We start from the raw sequence: 16756 nt of genomic DNA on the forward strand, positions 1-16756 counted from the left end.
GACCAGACTTAATGGTCTGACTGAGACTAGAAGGACCCCGGTGATCATGGCCCCCAGACCTTCTGTTGGCCCAGGACAGGAACCATTCCCGAAGCCAACTCTTCAGACATGGATTGGACTGGACAATGGGTTGGAGACGGATGCCGGTGAGGAGTGAGCTTCTTGGATCAGGTGGACACTTGAGACTATGCTGGCATCTCCAGCCTGGAGGGGAGATGAGAGGGTGGAGGGGGTTAGAAGCTGGAGAAACGGACAGGAAAAGAGAGAGTGGAGGGAGAGAGCGGGCTGTCTCATTAGGGGGAGAGTAATTGGGAGTGCGTAGCTTTTTTTTTTTTTTAGCAAGGTGTATATGGGCTTTTGTGTGAGAGACCGACTTGATCTGTAAACTTTTAACTTAAAGCAGAATAAAAATTATAAAAAAGATATAATTAACAAACTATACTGAACATATGTAAATTTGTTAAGTTTTGACATAAGTTATGCATCTATGAGAACATTGCTGTAATCGAGATGATGAACACACACATCACCTTTAAAAGCTTTCTCACATCCCTTTCTCCCTCCTTCCCAATGATCCTTGTGCTGCCCCTATGCCTAAGCAACCGAAGATCTGGTGTCTGTCATTACAAATTAGTTTGAATTTTCTAGAACTTATATAAATGAAATCATACTATATATATATATATATTGGTGGGGCTTCTTTCACTCAGCATAATCATTTTGAAATTCATGCATGTTTTTATGTGTATCAATAGTTCCTTCCTTTTTATTGCTGAATAGTATTCACTGCATGAGTATACTACAATTTGTTTATTCATTCCCTTATTGATAGACATTTGAGTTGTTTATAGTTTTGCAAATAAAGTTGCATTGACTAGTCATGTGTCTTTGAATATACTTCTGTTCAGAATATACTTTCTATTCAGTGAATTCCTATCTGATCTTTGTCTATGAATATACCTGTTTCTCCATATAGATATATGCTTTTATTTTTCTTGGGAAATATCAAAGAATAGTTAGGTCACAACAATAGTTAAGTGTTGCACTTAACTTTTTAAGAAACTACTAAATTGTTTTCCAAAACTGTTGTTCCATTTAATATTTCCACTGGCAGTTTATTGAGAGTTTCGGTTTCTCCACATCCTTGCCAATACTTGATATGGTCACTCTTTTTAATCTTAGCTATTATGATAGAGAGGAGCCCTGGTGGCACAGTGGTTAAGGACTCGGCTGCTAACTGAAAGGGCAGCAGTTTGAACCCACCAGCTGCTCAGTGGGAGAAAGATTTGGCTGTCTGCTTCCCTAAAGATTTACGGCCTTGGACACCCTATGGGGCGGTTCTACCCCATCCTGTAGGGTTGCTATGAGTTGGAGTGGACTCGACAGCAGTAGGTTTGGTTTTAGTTTATTATGATAGGTGCATAGTGATATTTCATTGTGATTTTATTTTGCATTTCTCTAATGACTAATGACACTTGGCTTTTATTTGTGTACTTATTTGACATCAATATATATTTTTGATGAAGTGTCTATTCAGATCTTTAGCCTATTTTATTAGGTTGTTTGCTTTCTTACTACTGAGGTTTGAGTATATTTTATATATCCTAGATACATTTCCTTTATCAGAATGTTTGCAAATATTTTCTCTCAGTCTATGGCTTATCTTTTAATCCTCTTAACAGTATCTTTCAAAGAGAAGAAGTTCTTAATTTTGATGAAGTCCGTTTTATCAATTATTTCTTTTATGGTTTATACTGTTGGTGTCATAACTAAGAAATTTTTGTCCAACTCAAAGTCACAAAGATTTTTTCATCAGTTTTTTTAGAAGTTTTATAATTTTATATTTATGTATATGATCCATTTTTAGTTAATTTTGTATATGATGAAAGGTGTGAAATTGTGATGGTTAAGATTGTGTGTCAATTTGGCTGGTCCATGGTTCTGAGTTGTTTATTGTTGTGATCACTTCCCTATTGAAATTTGATATGTGATCACCCCCATGATGGAATCTGCTGAGCGGTACCAGTCAGGGCAGGGCCCATGGTGGCTCACCACCTTCTCAGCAATTATCTCTCTGCCCTCCACAGCCTACTTCCTTCCTGCTCGCCTTGCCAGGGCTTTTGGCTTATTCTGGATTCAGCAGCTGTCTCTTGTTGTCTGACCTCCAGTTCTTGGGACTTGAGCTAGCAGCTTACATGTTGATCTTGGGATTCGCCAATCTTCACAGCCTGCAAGCAAGAGTCTTGCTCCCCAACCTGTCGATCTTGGGTTTTCCAGCCCCTGCCGCTACGTGAATCAGAAGAAACCTGTGGCCTTGCCTGCTGATCTTGGAATTCATCGACCTTCACAGCCTGTGAGCAGGAACCCTGCTCTCTGACCTGCCAATCTTGGGTTCACCAGCTTCTGCAGCTGCGTTAATTGGGAGAGGCCCATTTTCTGATACACGGACTCGGGACATTCCAGCCTCTACAATTGCTTGAGCTGTTTCCTTGATATAAATCTCTCCCTATATATATTTATATGCTTTACTGGTTTTGCTTCTCTAGACAACCCAGCCTAAGACAGAAATGAAGATCTTTTTTTGCATGTGGATATATAGTTGTTCCCACATCATGTGTTTAAAAGACTTTTTTCTGTATTTAATTGTCTTATCTCCTTTCTCAAAAATCAGTTGAGCATATATATATCTATGTCTATTTCTGGGCTCTCTATTCTGTTCCATTGATCAATTTACTTTTCTTAACACCAATACCACATTGTCTTGAATTCTGTTACTTTATAATAAGCCTTGTGGCCAGGTAATGTAAGTCCTCTAAAATGTTCTTGTTTATAAAAATTGTTTTGGATATTTTCATATAAATGTTTTCAGATTTATCCTTAAACATTTCATGGTTTTGATGCTATTGTAAATGGTACTTTATTAAATTTGAATTTTAATTGCTTATTGCCAGTATGTAGAAATGCATGTAATTTTTATATATTGATCTTGTATCCTGCAACCTTGCTAAAATCACTTATAAGATCTAGTATATTTTGTAAATTCATTAAAATTTTCTATATAAGAAATCATGTTATCTCTGACTACATCATTTCTTTTTCTAGCCTTATGAAAATGGGTATGACTTCCAGCACAACACTGAATGAAAGAGGCAAGAATGAGCATCCTTGCTTTCTTCCAGATCTTAAGGGAAAGACTTTTAATATTTCACCATGTTGTATGATGCCAAATATAGGATTTTTGTGGATACCCTTTAAAGGTTGAAGAAATTTCTTTATATTCCTATTTCACTGAGAATTTTTAACAGAAATGGGTGGTATATTTTGTCAAACACTTTTTCTGCATCTATCGAGATGATCATAAAGGTTTTTATTTTTTGGTTTATTAGTGTAGTGAGTTACAGTGATTGGTTTCCTAATGTTAAACTAATCTTGCATGCCTGGGATAAATCCTAGTTGGTCATACTGTATTTTCTTTTAGTATTCTGTTGTATTGTATCAAATACAATTTTGTTTAGACTTTTTACGTCTATACTTATGAGGATTTTTGATCTGTGGTTTTCTTTCTTGTAATATCTTTGTATAGTTTTGGTATTAGGATAATGCGGGCTCATGGGATGGAAAAAGTATTCCTTCACCTTCAAATTTCTAGAAGAGTTTGTGTAGAACTGGTATGCCTTCTTCCTTAAATGTTGAGTTGAATTCAACGATGAAGCCATATGGACCTGGAGTTTGGGGCAAGGTTTTAAATTACAAATTCATTTTCTTCAATAGATTTAGGGCTATTTCGGTTATCTATTTCTTCTTGAGAGATCTTTCGTAGTTTGGGTCTTTCAAGGAACTTGTCCATTTCATCTGAGTTGTTGGAATCACTGGTATAAAGTTTTTTATACTATTCTCATAATATTCTTTTAATATCTGTAGAATCTGTAGTGATCTCACCTCTCTTAATCCTGATATTTGTTACTTGTGTCTTATCTCTTTCTGTCATGAGCAGTCTGGCTGGAATTTCATCACTTTTATTGATCTTCTTAAAGAACCATCTTTTGATTTCTTTAAATTTCTGTATCATTTTATGTTTCTTATTCAATGAATTCCTATCTGATCTTTTTGATTTCTTTTTTCTGCATATTTTGGATTTAACTTGTTCTTTTTTTTTCTAGTTTTTTTTTTTTTTTTTAAGGAGAAAGCTCAGGTAATTTATTTGAGGTTTTTAATTTTCTAGTACCGGTGTTTAGTGCTGTAAATTTCACACTGATTTATAAATTTTGGAACTGATTTTGTAGCACCCAACAAGTTTTGATATGTTGTTTCTTTATTACAATTCAGTCGTAATAGTTGGTAGTTTTCCTTTTGAAATATTTTTGATTCATGGATTATTTAAAAGTGTATTATTTACTTTCCAAATACTTCAGGATTTTCCAGAGTTTTTGTTATTAATTTTTAGTTAAATTCCATTGTGGCCAGAGAGTATACTTTTTATACCTTGACTCCTTTTAAATATATTGAGACTTTTTTATGGCCAAGAATGTGGTGTATGTTCATAAAAGTGTTGTGTGCACTTGCAAATAATATGTATTCTGCTCTTGTTGGGTGGAGTGTTCTATAAACATCAATTATATTAAGTTGGTTGACAAATTGTTTAAGTGTTCTATGTCCTTACTGATTTAATGTCTACTTGTTTATAAATTATCAAGAGAGTGGTATAGAAATCACCAACTATAACAGGATTTTATTATTTTTCCTTACAGTTCTATTAATTTTTGCTTGATGTATTTTGAAGCTGTTATTAGGTATATAAATGTTTAAGGATAATTATGTCTTCATGATGAATTGACCTTTTTTATCTCTGGGAATATTCTTTACTTTGACATCTACTTTGATTTTCATATAGCTACTCTGGCTTTCTTTCTTTTTTTTCTTTATTTTTGAAGCTTTCTTTCCATCAATTATATCATGGTATTTCTTTTTCTACTCTTTTAGGTTTAACCTATTTGTGTCTTAAAGTTTAATGTGGATTTCTTGTTGTCAGCAAGTAATTGGATCTTGCATTTTTATTCAAGCTGACTTGATTGGAATGTCTCTGCCTCTTAATTGAAATGTTTGCGGGCATTTATCTTTTCAAAAATCCCTATTGTGGTAAAATGTATATAGCAAAACATTTGTCATTTTAACCATATTTAACTGCACAATTCTTTGACATTAATTACAGTCACTATGTTGTGGAATCATCACCACTATTCATTTCCAAAAAAGAGGAAGACTGTCAACGAGATGGATCGACACAGTGGCTGGAACAATGGGCTCAAGCATAACAACGATTGTGAGGACGGCCCAGGACAAGGCAATGTATTGTTCTGTTGTACATTCGGTCACTATGAGTCAGAACCAACTTCACGGCACCTAAGAACAACAACATCACCCATTTCCAAAAGGTTTTTTATCACTCTTAACAGAAACACAATACTTTTTAAGCAGTAATTCCTCATTTCCACCTCCCTCCATTCCCTGGTAACCACTAATGAAGTTTGCTTTCTAAGCACTTTCATATTCTAGATATTTCAGATAAGTGAGATCATACAATATTTGTGTTTTTGTGTTTGACTTGTTACAATCAGCATAATCATTCCCAGGTCCATTTATGTTGTATCATGTATCAGAACTTCATTTCTCTTAATGGCTGAATAATATCCCGTTGTATTAAAATTTTTTTTTTTTTATGGATATATGATCTTTTGTTTATCCATTCATCTGTTGATGGACACTTGGGTAGTTTCTACCTTTTGGCTATTGTGAATAATGCTGCAATGAGAATTGGTGTACAAGTATCTTTTTGAGCCCCTACTTTCAGTTCTTTGGGGTGTATACCTAGGAACAGAATTGCTGCATCGTGTGGTAAATCTATGTTTAACCTTTTGAGGAACCATCACACTGTTGTTCTGCACCATTTTACACTCCCAGCAGCAATGGATGAGGGTTCCAATTTCTCCACATCCTAGTCAACACTTATTATTTTCCATTTTCTGGTAATAGCTGTCTTAGTGGGTGTGATATGATAATTCATTGTGGTTTTGATTTGCATTTCCTTAATGGCTATTGACATTGAGAATTGTTTCATGTGCTTATTGGCCATCTGTATGTCTTCTTTGGAGAAGTGTCTACTCAAGTCCTTTGCCCATTTTTAAAATATAATTGTATGTCTTTTTGTTGTTGACTTGCAGGAGTTCTTTATATATTCTGGATATTAAAATCTTATCAGATATACAGTTCTAAATATTTTCTCCCATTCTGTACATTGCCTTCACTTTCTTGATAAGGTCCTTTGATGCACAAAAGTTTTTAATTTTGATGACATCCAATTTCTTGATCATGCTTTTGGTGTCATATCCTAGAGTCCATTGTCAAAACTGGGTCCTGAAGTTTTACTATTATGTTTTGTTCTAAAAGTTTTATGCTTTTTGTTTTTACATTTAGGTTATTGTTCCATTTTGAGTTATGGCAGGAGTAATGGATCTAACTTCATTCTTTGGCATGTGGAGATCCAGTTGTCCAGGGACAATTTATTGAAGAAAATCTTCTTTCCCCATTGAATGGACTCAGCACCTTTGCTGGAAATAAGAAGGATCTATGGGTTTATTTCTGGTATTTTAATTCTATTCCATTGGCATATATGTCTGTTTTTATACCAGTACCAGATTGTTTTGATTACTCTAGCCTTATAGTATGGTTTGAAATTGTCAAGTATGAGTCCTCCTCATTTGTTCTTCTTTTCCAAGATTGCTTTGCCTGTTTGGGTACCCTTGCAATTCCATATGAATTTAAGCATTGGCTTTTCTATTTCTGCAAACAGTGTTGTTGGCATTTTGATAGAGATTGCATTAAATCTATCGATAGCTTCGAGTAATATTGACATCTTAACAAGATTATGTGTTCCAATCCATTAACATGGAATATCTTTCTATTTATTTAAGTCTTTAATTTCTTTCTGCAATGTTTTATAATTTTTAGTGTACAAATCATTCACATCCCAGGTTAAATTTATTCCTAGGTATTTTATTGTTTTAGATGCTATTGTAAATGGAATTGTTTTCTTTTTATTTTTTTGAATTGTCCATAGCTGGTGTATAAGGACCAACTGCTTTTTGAGGGTTGATCTTCTACCCTAGGACTTTACTGAATTGATTTATTAGCTCTATTAGCTTTATTGTGGATTACTTGGGAATTTTTACACATAGGATCATGTTATCTGTGAAGAGAGATAGTTTTAGTTATTTCTTTCTGATTTGCATACATTTTTGTTTCTTTTTATTGCCTAATTGCTCTTGCTGGAAATTCCAGTATAATATTACAATCAGTGGTGAAAGTGGACATCCTTATGTTATTCCTGATCTTAGGGGAAAAGCTTTCAATTTCTTTCCATTGAGTATAATCTTGGCTGTGGGTTTTTATACATGCCCTTTATTATATTAAGAAATTTGCATTTTTTCTCTATTTTATGGCACGTTTTTACTATTAAAATATGTTGAATTTTGTCAAATACCTTTTTTGCATCAATTGGGATGATAAAGTGGTTCTTTCCCTTTGTTCTATTATTGTGGTATATTACAATAATTGATTTTCTATTGTGCTTTCATTTTCACCCATCTCTAACTATATTCTGATTTTCATTTTGATTTCTTCTTTGACTCATTGGATATTTAATAGTGTGTTGTCTAATTTTCACATATTTGTGTATTCTCCAGTTTTCTTTCTCTCACTGATTTCTAGATTCATTCCACTATGGTCATACAAGGTACTTAGTAAGATTTAAATCTTTTAAAATTTATTGAGACTTATTTTGTGACCAAAAACCCAAAAAAAGAAACCCGATACCCTCCAGTCACTTCCAGACTCATAACGACCCTATACATATAGTTTATCCTGGAAAGTGATACATATGTACTGGAAAAGAAAGTGTATTGTGCTGTTATTGGGTGGAGTGTGCTATATATATTTGTTAGGTCTAGTTGGTTTACAGTGTTGTTCAAATACTCTATTTCTTTATAGATCTTCTTTTGAAATGTTCTGTCCTTTATTGAAAGTATTGTGCTGAAATTCCAACTATTACTGTAGAAATATGTATCTCTCCCTTCAATTCTGTCATTATTTAACTCATATTTTTGGGCTTTGGATGCATATCTATTTACAATTGTTATATCTTCTTGATGAATTGACTCTTATTATTTAATGACCTTCTTGGTCCTTATAACAAATGTTGACTTAAAGTCTATTCTGTTTGCTAATATAGCCAACCCAGCTCTCTTTTGGTTGCTGTTTGCATAGAATTTTTTTTTTATCCTTTCACTTTCAACCTATATGTGTCTTTGGGTCTAAGGTATGTCTCTTGTAGATAGATGAGTCATTTTTTTTTAATTTTTATTGTGCTTTCAGTGAAAGTTTACAAATCAAGTCAGCCTCTCATACAAAACCTTATAAACACCTTGCTATATACTCCTAGTTGTTCTCCCCCTAGTGAGACAGCACACGCCTTCTCTCCACCCTGTATTTCTGAGTCCATTCAGCCAGCTCCTGTCCCCTCGGCCTTCACATCTTCCCTCCAGAAAGGAGCTGCACACATAATCTCATGTGTCTACTTGATCCAAGAAGCGCACTCCTCACCAGTATCATTCTCTATCTTATAGTCCAGTCCAATCCCTGTCTGAAGAGTTGGCGTTGGGAATGGCTCCTATTTTGGGCTAACAGAAGGTTTGGGGACCATGATCTCCAGGGTCCATCTAGTCTCAGTCAGACCATTAAGTCTGGTCTCCTTATAAGAATTTGAGGTCTGCATCCCACTGCTCTCCTGCTCCTTCAGGGATTCTCTGTTGTGTTCCCTGTCAGGCAGTCATCAGTTGTAGCCGAGCACCGTATAGTTCTTCTGGTCTCAGGCTCATGTGGTCTCTGAGTTATGTGGCCCATTTGACTCTTGGGCTCATAATTACCTTATGTCTTTGGTGTTCTTCATTCACCTTTGCTCCATGTGGGTTGAGACCAATTGATGCATTTAGATGGCCGCTTGCTGGTGTTTAAGACCCCAGGCGCCAGTCTCCAAAATGGCATGGAGAATGTTTTCTTAATAGATTTTATTATGCCAGTTGACCTAGATGTCCTCGGAGACCATGGTCCCCAGACCCCTGCCCCTACTACGCTGGCCTTTGAAGTGTTCAGTTTACTCAGGAGACTTCTTTACTTTTGGTTAGTCTAGTTGTGCTGACCTCTCCTATATGGTGTGTTGTCCTTCCCTTCACCTAAATTAGTTCTTGTCTACTATCTAATTAGTGAATCCACCTCTTCCTCCCTCCCTCTTGTAACCATCTAAGAATATTTTCTTCTCTGTTTAAACTGTTTCTTGAGTTCTTATAATAGTGGTCTCATACAATGTTTGTCCTTTTGCAACTGACTAATTTCACTCAGCATAATGCCTTCCAGGTTCCTCCATGTTATGAAATGTTTCACGGATTCATCATTGTCCTTTAACAATGCATAGTATTCCATTGTGTGAATATATCATAATTTATTTATCCTTTCATCCATTGAGGGGCACCTTGGTTGCTTCCGTCTTTTTGCTACTGTAAACAGTGCTACAGTGAACATGGGTGTGCATATATCTGCTGGTGTGACGGCTTTTCTCTAGGATATATTCCAAGGAGTGGGATTGCTGAATCCTATGGTAGTTCTAGTTCTCATTTTTTTTGTGTGGTTTGATCTTTTTTTTATTAACTTTTATTGAGCTTCAAGTGAACGTTTACAAATCAAGTCAGACTGTCACATATAAGTTTATATACACCTTACTCCGTACTCCCACTTGCTGTCCCCCTAATGAGTCAGCCCTTCCAGTCTCTCCTTTCGTGACAATTTTTTCAGCTTCCAACTCTCTCTATCCTCCCATCCCCCCTCCAGACAGGAGATGCCAACACAGTCTCAAGTGTCCACCTGATATAATTAGCTCACTCTTCATCAGCATCTCTCTCCTACCCACTGTCCAGTCCCTTTCATGTCTGATGAGTTGTCTTCGGGAATGATTCCTGTCCTGGGCCAACAGAAGGTTTGGGGACCATGACCGCCGGGATTCCTCTAGTCTCAGTCAGACCATTAAGTCTGGTCTTTTTATGAGAATTTGGGGTCTGCATCCCACTGATCTCCTGCTCCCTCAGGAGTTCTCTGTTGTGCTCCCTGTCAGGGCAGTCATCGATTGTGGCCGGGCACCAACTAGTTCTTCTGGTCTCAGGATGATGTAGGTCTCTGGTTCATGTGGCCCTTTCTGTCTCTTGGGCTTGTAATTGCCTTGTGTCCTTGATGTTCTTCATTCTCCTTTGATCCAGGTGGACTGAGACCAATTGATGCATCTTAGATGGCCGCTTGTTAGCATTTAAGACCCCAGACGCCACATTTCAAAGTGGGATGCAGAATATTTTCATAATAGAATTATTTTGCCAATTGACTTAGAAGTCCCCTTAAACCATGGTCCCCAAACCCCCGCCATTGTTCCGCTGACCTTTGAAGCATTCATTTTATCCCGGAAACTTCTTTGCTTTTGGTCCAGTCCAGTTGAGCTGACCTTCCATGTATTGAGTATTGTCCTTCCCTTCACCTAAAGCAGTTCTTGGCTACTAATTAATCAGTAAAAAACCCTCTCCCACCCTCCCTCCCTCCCCGACTCGTAACCACAAAAGTATGTGTTCTTCTCAGTTTATACTATTTCTCAAAATCTTATAATAGTGGTCTTATACAATATTTGTCCTTTTGCCTCTGACTAATTTCACTCAGCATAATGCCTTCCAGGTTCCTCCATGTTATGAAATGTTTCACAGATTTGTCACTGTTCTTTATCAATGCATGTATTCCATTGTGTGAATATACCACAATTTATTTAACCATTCATCCGTTGATGGACACCTTGGTTGCTTCCAGCTTTTTGCTTTTGTAAACAGAGCTGCAATAAACATGGGTGTGCATATATCTGTTTGTGTGAAGGCTCTTATTTCTCTAGGGTATATTCCAAGGAGTGGGATTTCTGGGTTGTATGGTAGTTCTATTTCTAACTGTTTAAGAAAACGCCAGATAGATTTCCAAAGTGGTTGTACCATTTTACATTCCCACCAGCAGTGTATGAGAGTTCCAGTCTCTCTGCAGCCTCTCCAACATTTATTATTTCGTGTTTTTTGGATGAATGGCAGCCTTGTTGGAGTGAGATGGAATCTCATCGTAGTTTTAATTTGCATTTCTCTAATGGCTAATGATCGAGAGCATTTTCTCATGTATCTGTTAGCTGCCTGAATATCTTTTTTAGTGAAGTGTGTGTTCATATCCTTTGCCCACTTCTCGATTGGGTTGTTTGTCTTTTTGTGGTTGAGTTTTGACAGAATCATATAGATTTCAGAGATCAGGCGCTGGTTGGAGATGTCATAGCTGAAAATTCTTTCCCAGTCTGTAGGTGGTCTTTTTACTCTTTTGGTGAAGTCTTTAGATGAGCATAGGTGTTTGATTTTTAGGAGTTCCCAGTTATCTGGTTTCTCTTCATCATTTTTGGTAGTGTTTTGTATTCTGTTTATGCCTTGTATTAGGACTCCTAAGGTTGTCCCTATTTTTTCTTCCATGATCTTTATCGTTTTAGTCTTTATGTTTAGGTCTTTGATCCACTTGGAGTTAGTTTTTGTGCATGGTGTGAGGTATGGGTCCTGTTTCATTTTTTTACAAATGGATATCCAGTTATACCAGCACCATTTGTTAAAAAGATTATCTTTTCCCCAATTAACTGACACTGGGGCTTTGTCAAATATCAGCTGCTCATATGTGGATGGATTTATATCTGGGTTCTTAATTCTGTTCCACTGGTCTATGTGTCTGCTGTTGTACGAGTACCAGGCTGTTTTGACTACTGTGGCTGTATAATAGGTTCTGAAATCAGGTAGAGTGAGGCCTTCCACTTTCTTCTTTTTCAATAATGCTTTGCTTATCCGAGGCTTCTTTCCCTTCCATATGAAGTTGGTGATTTTTTTCTCTATCACCTTAAAAAATGACATTGGAATTTGGATCGGAAGTGCATTGTATATATAGATGGCTTTTGGTAGAATAGACATTTTTACTATGTTAAGTCTTCCTTTCCATGAGCAAGGTATGTTTTTCCACTTAAGTATGTCCTTTTTAATTTCTTGTAGTAGAGCTTTGTAGTTTTCTTTGTATAGGTCTTTTACATCCTTGGTAAGATTTATTCCTAAGTATTTTATCTTCTTGGGGGCTACTGTGAATGGTAGTGATTTGGTTATTTCCTCTTCGATGTTCTTTTTGTTGATGTAGAGGAATCCAAGTGATCTTTGTATGTTTATCTTATAACCTGAGACTCTGCCAAACTCTTCTATCAGTTTCAGTAGTTTTCTGGAGGATTCCTTGGGGTTTTCTGTGTATAAGATCATGTCATCTGCAAATAGAGATAATTTTACTTCCTCTTTGCCAATCCGGATGCCCTTTATTTCTTTGTCTAGCCTAATTGCTCTGCCTAGGACTTCTAGCACAATGTTGAATAAGAGCGGTGATAAAGGGCATCCTTGTCTGGTTCCCGTTCTCAAGGGAAATGCTTTCAGGCTCTCTCCATTTAGAGTGATGTTGGCTGTTGGCTTTGCATAGATGCCCTTTATTATGTTGAGGAATTTTCCTTCAATTCTTATTTTGGTAAGAGTTTTTATCATAAATGTGCGTTGGACTTTGTGAAATGCCTTTTCTGCATCAATTGATAAGACAATGTGGTTTTTGTCTTTTGTTTTATTTATATGGTGGATTACATTAATGGTTTTTCTAATATTAAACCAGCCTTGCATAAAAGCCTTGCATACCTGGTATAAATCCCACTTGGTCATGGTGAATTATTTTTTTGATATGTTGTTGAATTCTATTGGGTAGAATTTTGTTGAGGATTTTTGGATCTATGTTCATGAGGGATATAGGTCTGTAATTTTCTTTTTTTTGTGGTGTCTTTACCTGGTTTTGGTATCAGGGAGATGGTGGCTTCATAGAATGAGTTGGGTAGTATTCCGTCATTTTCTATGCTTTGAAATACCTTTAGTAGTAGTGGTGTTATCTCTTCTCTGAAAGTTTGGTAGAACTCTGCAGTATAGCCATCCGGGCCAGGGTTATTTTTTTGTTGGGAGTTTTTTGATTACCCTTTCAATCTCTTTTTTTCTTATTGGTCTATTTAGTTGTTCTACTTCTGATTGTGTTGGTTTAGGTAGGTAGTGTTTTTCCAGGAATTCATCCATTTCTTCTAGGTTTTCAAATTTGTTAGAGTACAATTTTTGGTAATAATCTGATATGATTCTTTTAATTTCAGTTGGGTCTGTTGTGATGTGGCTCTTCTTGTTTCTTATTCGGGTTATTTGTTTCCTTTCCTGTATTTCTTTAGTCAGTCTAGCCAATGGTTCATCGATTTTGGTAATTTTTTCAAAGAACCAGCTTTTGGCTTTGTTAATTCTTTCAATTGTTTTTCTGTTCTCTAATTCATTTAGTTCAGCTCTAATTTTTATTATTTGTTTTCTTCGGGTGCCTGATGGATTCTTTTGTTGCTCACTTTCTATTTGTTCAAGTTGTAGGGACAGTTCTCTGATTTTGGCTCTTTCTTCTTTTTGTATGTGTGCATTTATCGATATAAATTGGCCTCTGAGCACTGCTTTTGCTGTGTCCCAGAGGTTTTGATAGGAAGTATTTTCATTCTTGTTACATTCTATGAATTTCCTTATTCCCTCCTTAATGTCGTCTATGACCCAGTCTTTTTTCAGGAGGGTATTGTTCAGTTTCCAAGTATTTGAATTCTTTTCCCTAGTTTTTCTGTTATTGATTTCTACTTTTATTGCCTTGTGGTCTGAGAAGATGCTTTGTAATATTTCGATGTTTTGGATTCTGCAGAGGTTTGTTTTATGACCTAATATGTGGTCTATTCTAGAGAATGTTCCATGTGCGCTAGAAAAAAAAAAGTATACTTTGCAGCAGTTGGGTGGAGAGTTCTGTATAAGTCAATGAGGTCAAGTTGGTTGATTGTTGTAATTAGGTCTTCCATGTCTCTATTGAGCTTCTTACTGGATGTCCTGTCCTTCTCCGAAAGTGGTGTGTTGAAGTCTCCTACTATAATTGTGGAGGTGTCTATCTCACTTTTCAGTTCTGTTAAAATTTGATTTATGTATCTTGCAGCCCTGTCATTGGGTGCATAAATATTTAATATGGTTATGTCTTCCTGATCAATTGTCCCTTTTATCATTATATAGTGTCCTTCTTTATCCTTTGTGGTGGATTTAACTTTAAAGTCTATTTTGTCAGAAATTAATATTGCTACTCTTCTTTTTTGCTTATTGTTTGCTTCATATATTTTTTTTCCATCCTTTGAGTTTTAGTTTGTGTCTCTAAGTCTAAGGCGTGTCTCTTGTAGGCAGCGTATAGACGGATCGTGTGTCTTTACCCAGTCGGAGACTCTCTGTCTCTTTATTGGTGCATTTAGTCCATTTACATTCAGCATAATTATAGACAAGTAAGTGTTGTCATTTTGATGCCTTTTTATGTGTGTTGTTGACAATTTCATTTTTCCACTTACTTTTTTGTGCTGAGATGTTTTTCTTTGTAAATTGTCAGATCCTCATTTTCATAGTATTTGACTTTATGTTTGTTGAGTCGTTACGTTTTTCTTGGCTTTTATTTTGAGTTATGGAATTGTTATACCTCTTTGTGGTTACCTTAATATTTACCCCTATTTTTCTAAGTAAAAACCTAACTTCTATTGTCCTATATCGCCTTGTATCCCTCTCCATATGGCAGTTCTATGCCACCTGTATTTAGTCCTCTTTTTGATTATTGTGATCTTTTACATATTGACTTCAATGATTCCCTGTTTTGAGCACTTTTTTTAATTAATCTTAATTTGTTTTTGTGATTTCCCTATTTGAGTTGATATCAGGATGTTCTGTTCTGTGACCTTGTGTTGTGCTGGTATCTGATATTATTGGTTTTCTGACCAAACAATTTCCTTTAGTATTTCTTGTAGCTTTGGTTGGTTTTTGCAAATTCTCTAAGGTTGTGTTTATAACTACTAAAGGCTTTCCCACATTCCTTACATCCATAAGGCTTCTCTCCAGTGTGAACTCTTATATGAGTAGCAAGGGTTGAGGAATGACTAAAGGCTTTTCCACATTCCTTACATTCATAAGGCTTCTCTCCAGTGTGAACTCTTATATGTGAAGTTAGTGCTGAGGACTTGCTAAAAGCTTTCTCACATTCCTTACATTTGTAAAGCCTCTCTCCATTGTGAGTTCCTATATGTATAACGAGGGATGAGGAATGACTGATGACTTTGCCACATTCTTTCCATTCATAAGGCATTTCTCCGTTACGAAATTTTTTATGTAAAAGGTGTGATGAGGGATAGGTTTTCCAACATTCTTTACATTTATGCTTACAACCTCTCACATGTGTTTGAAAAGATGAGAAACTACAGAAATCTTTCTTACGTTTGTTACATTCATAGGGTTTCTCTCCAAGGGGTGCTGTCACCATACGTTTATAGGGTTTCCCTTCAATAAGGGTTCTTACAGGACTGCTTAGGTCACAGGGACAACTGAAGGCTTCTCTACATTTCTTGTATTGATAAATATTACAACCAGAGGGAGATCTGATATGATGCTTAAGTGATGAGTGGTTGATGAAGGATTCATGGCATTCAGAAGAATTTACAACAGTAGGGGTTCTTTTGAACACAGTAAGATTTGAAATCCGTCTGAAGGTTTTTCCTCCTTGATTTTCTTCATTACTTTCAAGGAGGTTCTTTACCATAGGCTTTCTCATACGTCTCCCCTGATTTTTATAGTCATCGTCAGTGCCATGCAATCTGCAGATATCTCCTAAGATGGAGGATGAGGTGTCACTCTTCACGCATTCCACTATTAGATATTCACTGGATAACTTCTCTCCATCACTACTGAGGCCAGGTTTCTGAAGGTTTCCATCATCACATCTTTGTACAGTTTCCTCTGCACAAGATCCATCAGGGCCCACTCTTCCTGGGTAAACTCCACAGGCACATCCTCAATGACCACTGAGTCCTGTGATTTACAGAAGTGCAACATGGTCATCCTAGGTCCCCAGGTGCCTACACTGGACTAGTTCTCCCTGCGTCATACCTGGGACAAGTAACATCTTGCTGAAGATCATTCAAAAGTGGTTATAGCAGTACATCGATAGGGAACTGCAGAAGTTCAAGCTGGATTCAACAGGGGACATGGAACGAGGGATATCATTTCTGCTGTCAGATGGATCTTGGCTCACACCGGAGCTTGGAAGCAACTTTTTTTTTTCTAGTTCTCATTTTTTAAGGAAGCACCAAATCGATTTCCAAAGTGGTTGTACCATTTTACATTCCCACCAGCAGTGTATAAGTGTTCCACTCTCTCCACAATCTCTCCAACATTTATTATTTTGTGTTTTTTGGATTAATACCAGCCTTGTTGGAGTGAGATGGAATCTCATTGTAGTTTTAATTTGCATTTCTCTAATGGCTAGTGATCGAGAGCATTTCCTCATGTATCTGTTAGCAGCCTGAATGTATTCTTTAGTGAAGTGCCTTTTCATATCCTTTGCCCAATTTTTAATTGGGTTGTTTGTCTTTTTGTGGTTGAGTTTTAGCAGAAACATGTAGATTTTAGAGAGCAGGCGCTGGTTAGAGATGTTGTAGCTGAAATTTTTTTCC

General features: G+C 36.4%; 1 protein-coding gene and 1 long non-coding RNA gene across 2 annotated transcripts in view; one reads left to right on the forward strand and one right to left on the reverse strand.

Moving 5' to 3' along the window:
* The window catches only part of LOC135228965 (uncharacterized), a 124296-nt gene extending 118955 nt beyond the window's left edge, over positions 1–5341 (forward strand). Inside the window, exon 3 of the long non-coding RNA XR_010319815.1 lies at positions 5210–5341. This is a non-coding gene — a long non-coding RNA (uncharacterized LOC135228965). The remainder of the gene's footprint in view (positions 1–5209) is intronic.
* A 9701-nt stretch (positions 5342–15042) lies between these two features.
* Positions 15043–16206, reverse strand: LOC135228943 (zinc finger protein 699-like). Its single transcript, XM_064278448.1, has 2 exons — positions 16191–16206; positions 15043–16070 (listed from the first exon to the last, which is right to left on the reverse strand). The coding sequence occupies exons 1-2, from the start codon at positions 16204–16206 to the stop codon at positions 15043–15045; spliced, it is 1044 nt and encodes a 347-aa protein (XP_064134518.1).
* Positions 16207–16756: the final 550 nt, after the last annotated feature.

Source organism: Loxodonta africana, chromosome X, assembly GCF_030014295.1.
Source record: "Loxodonta africana isolate mLoxAfr1 chromosome X, mLoxAfr1.hap2, whole genome shotgun sequence".
NCBI lineage: Eukaryota > Metazoa > Chordata > Mammalia > Proboscidea > Elephantidae > Loxodonta > Loxodonta africana.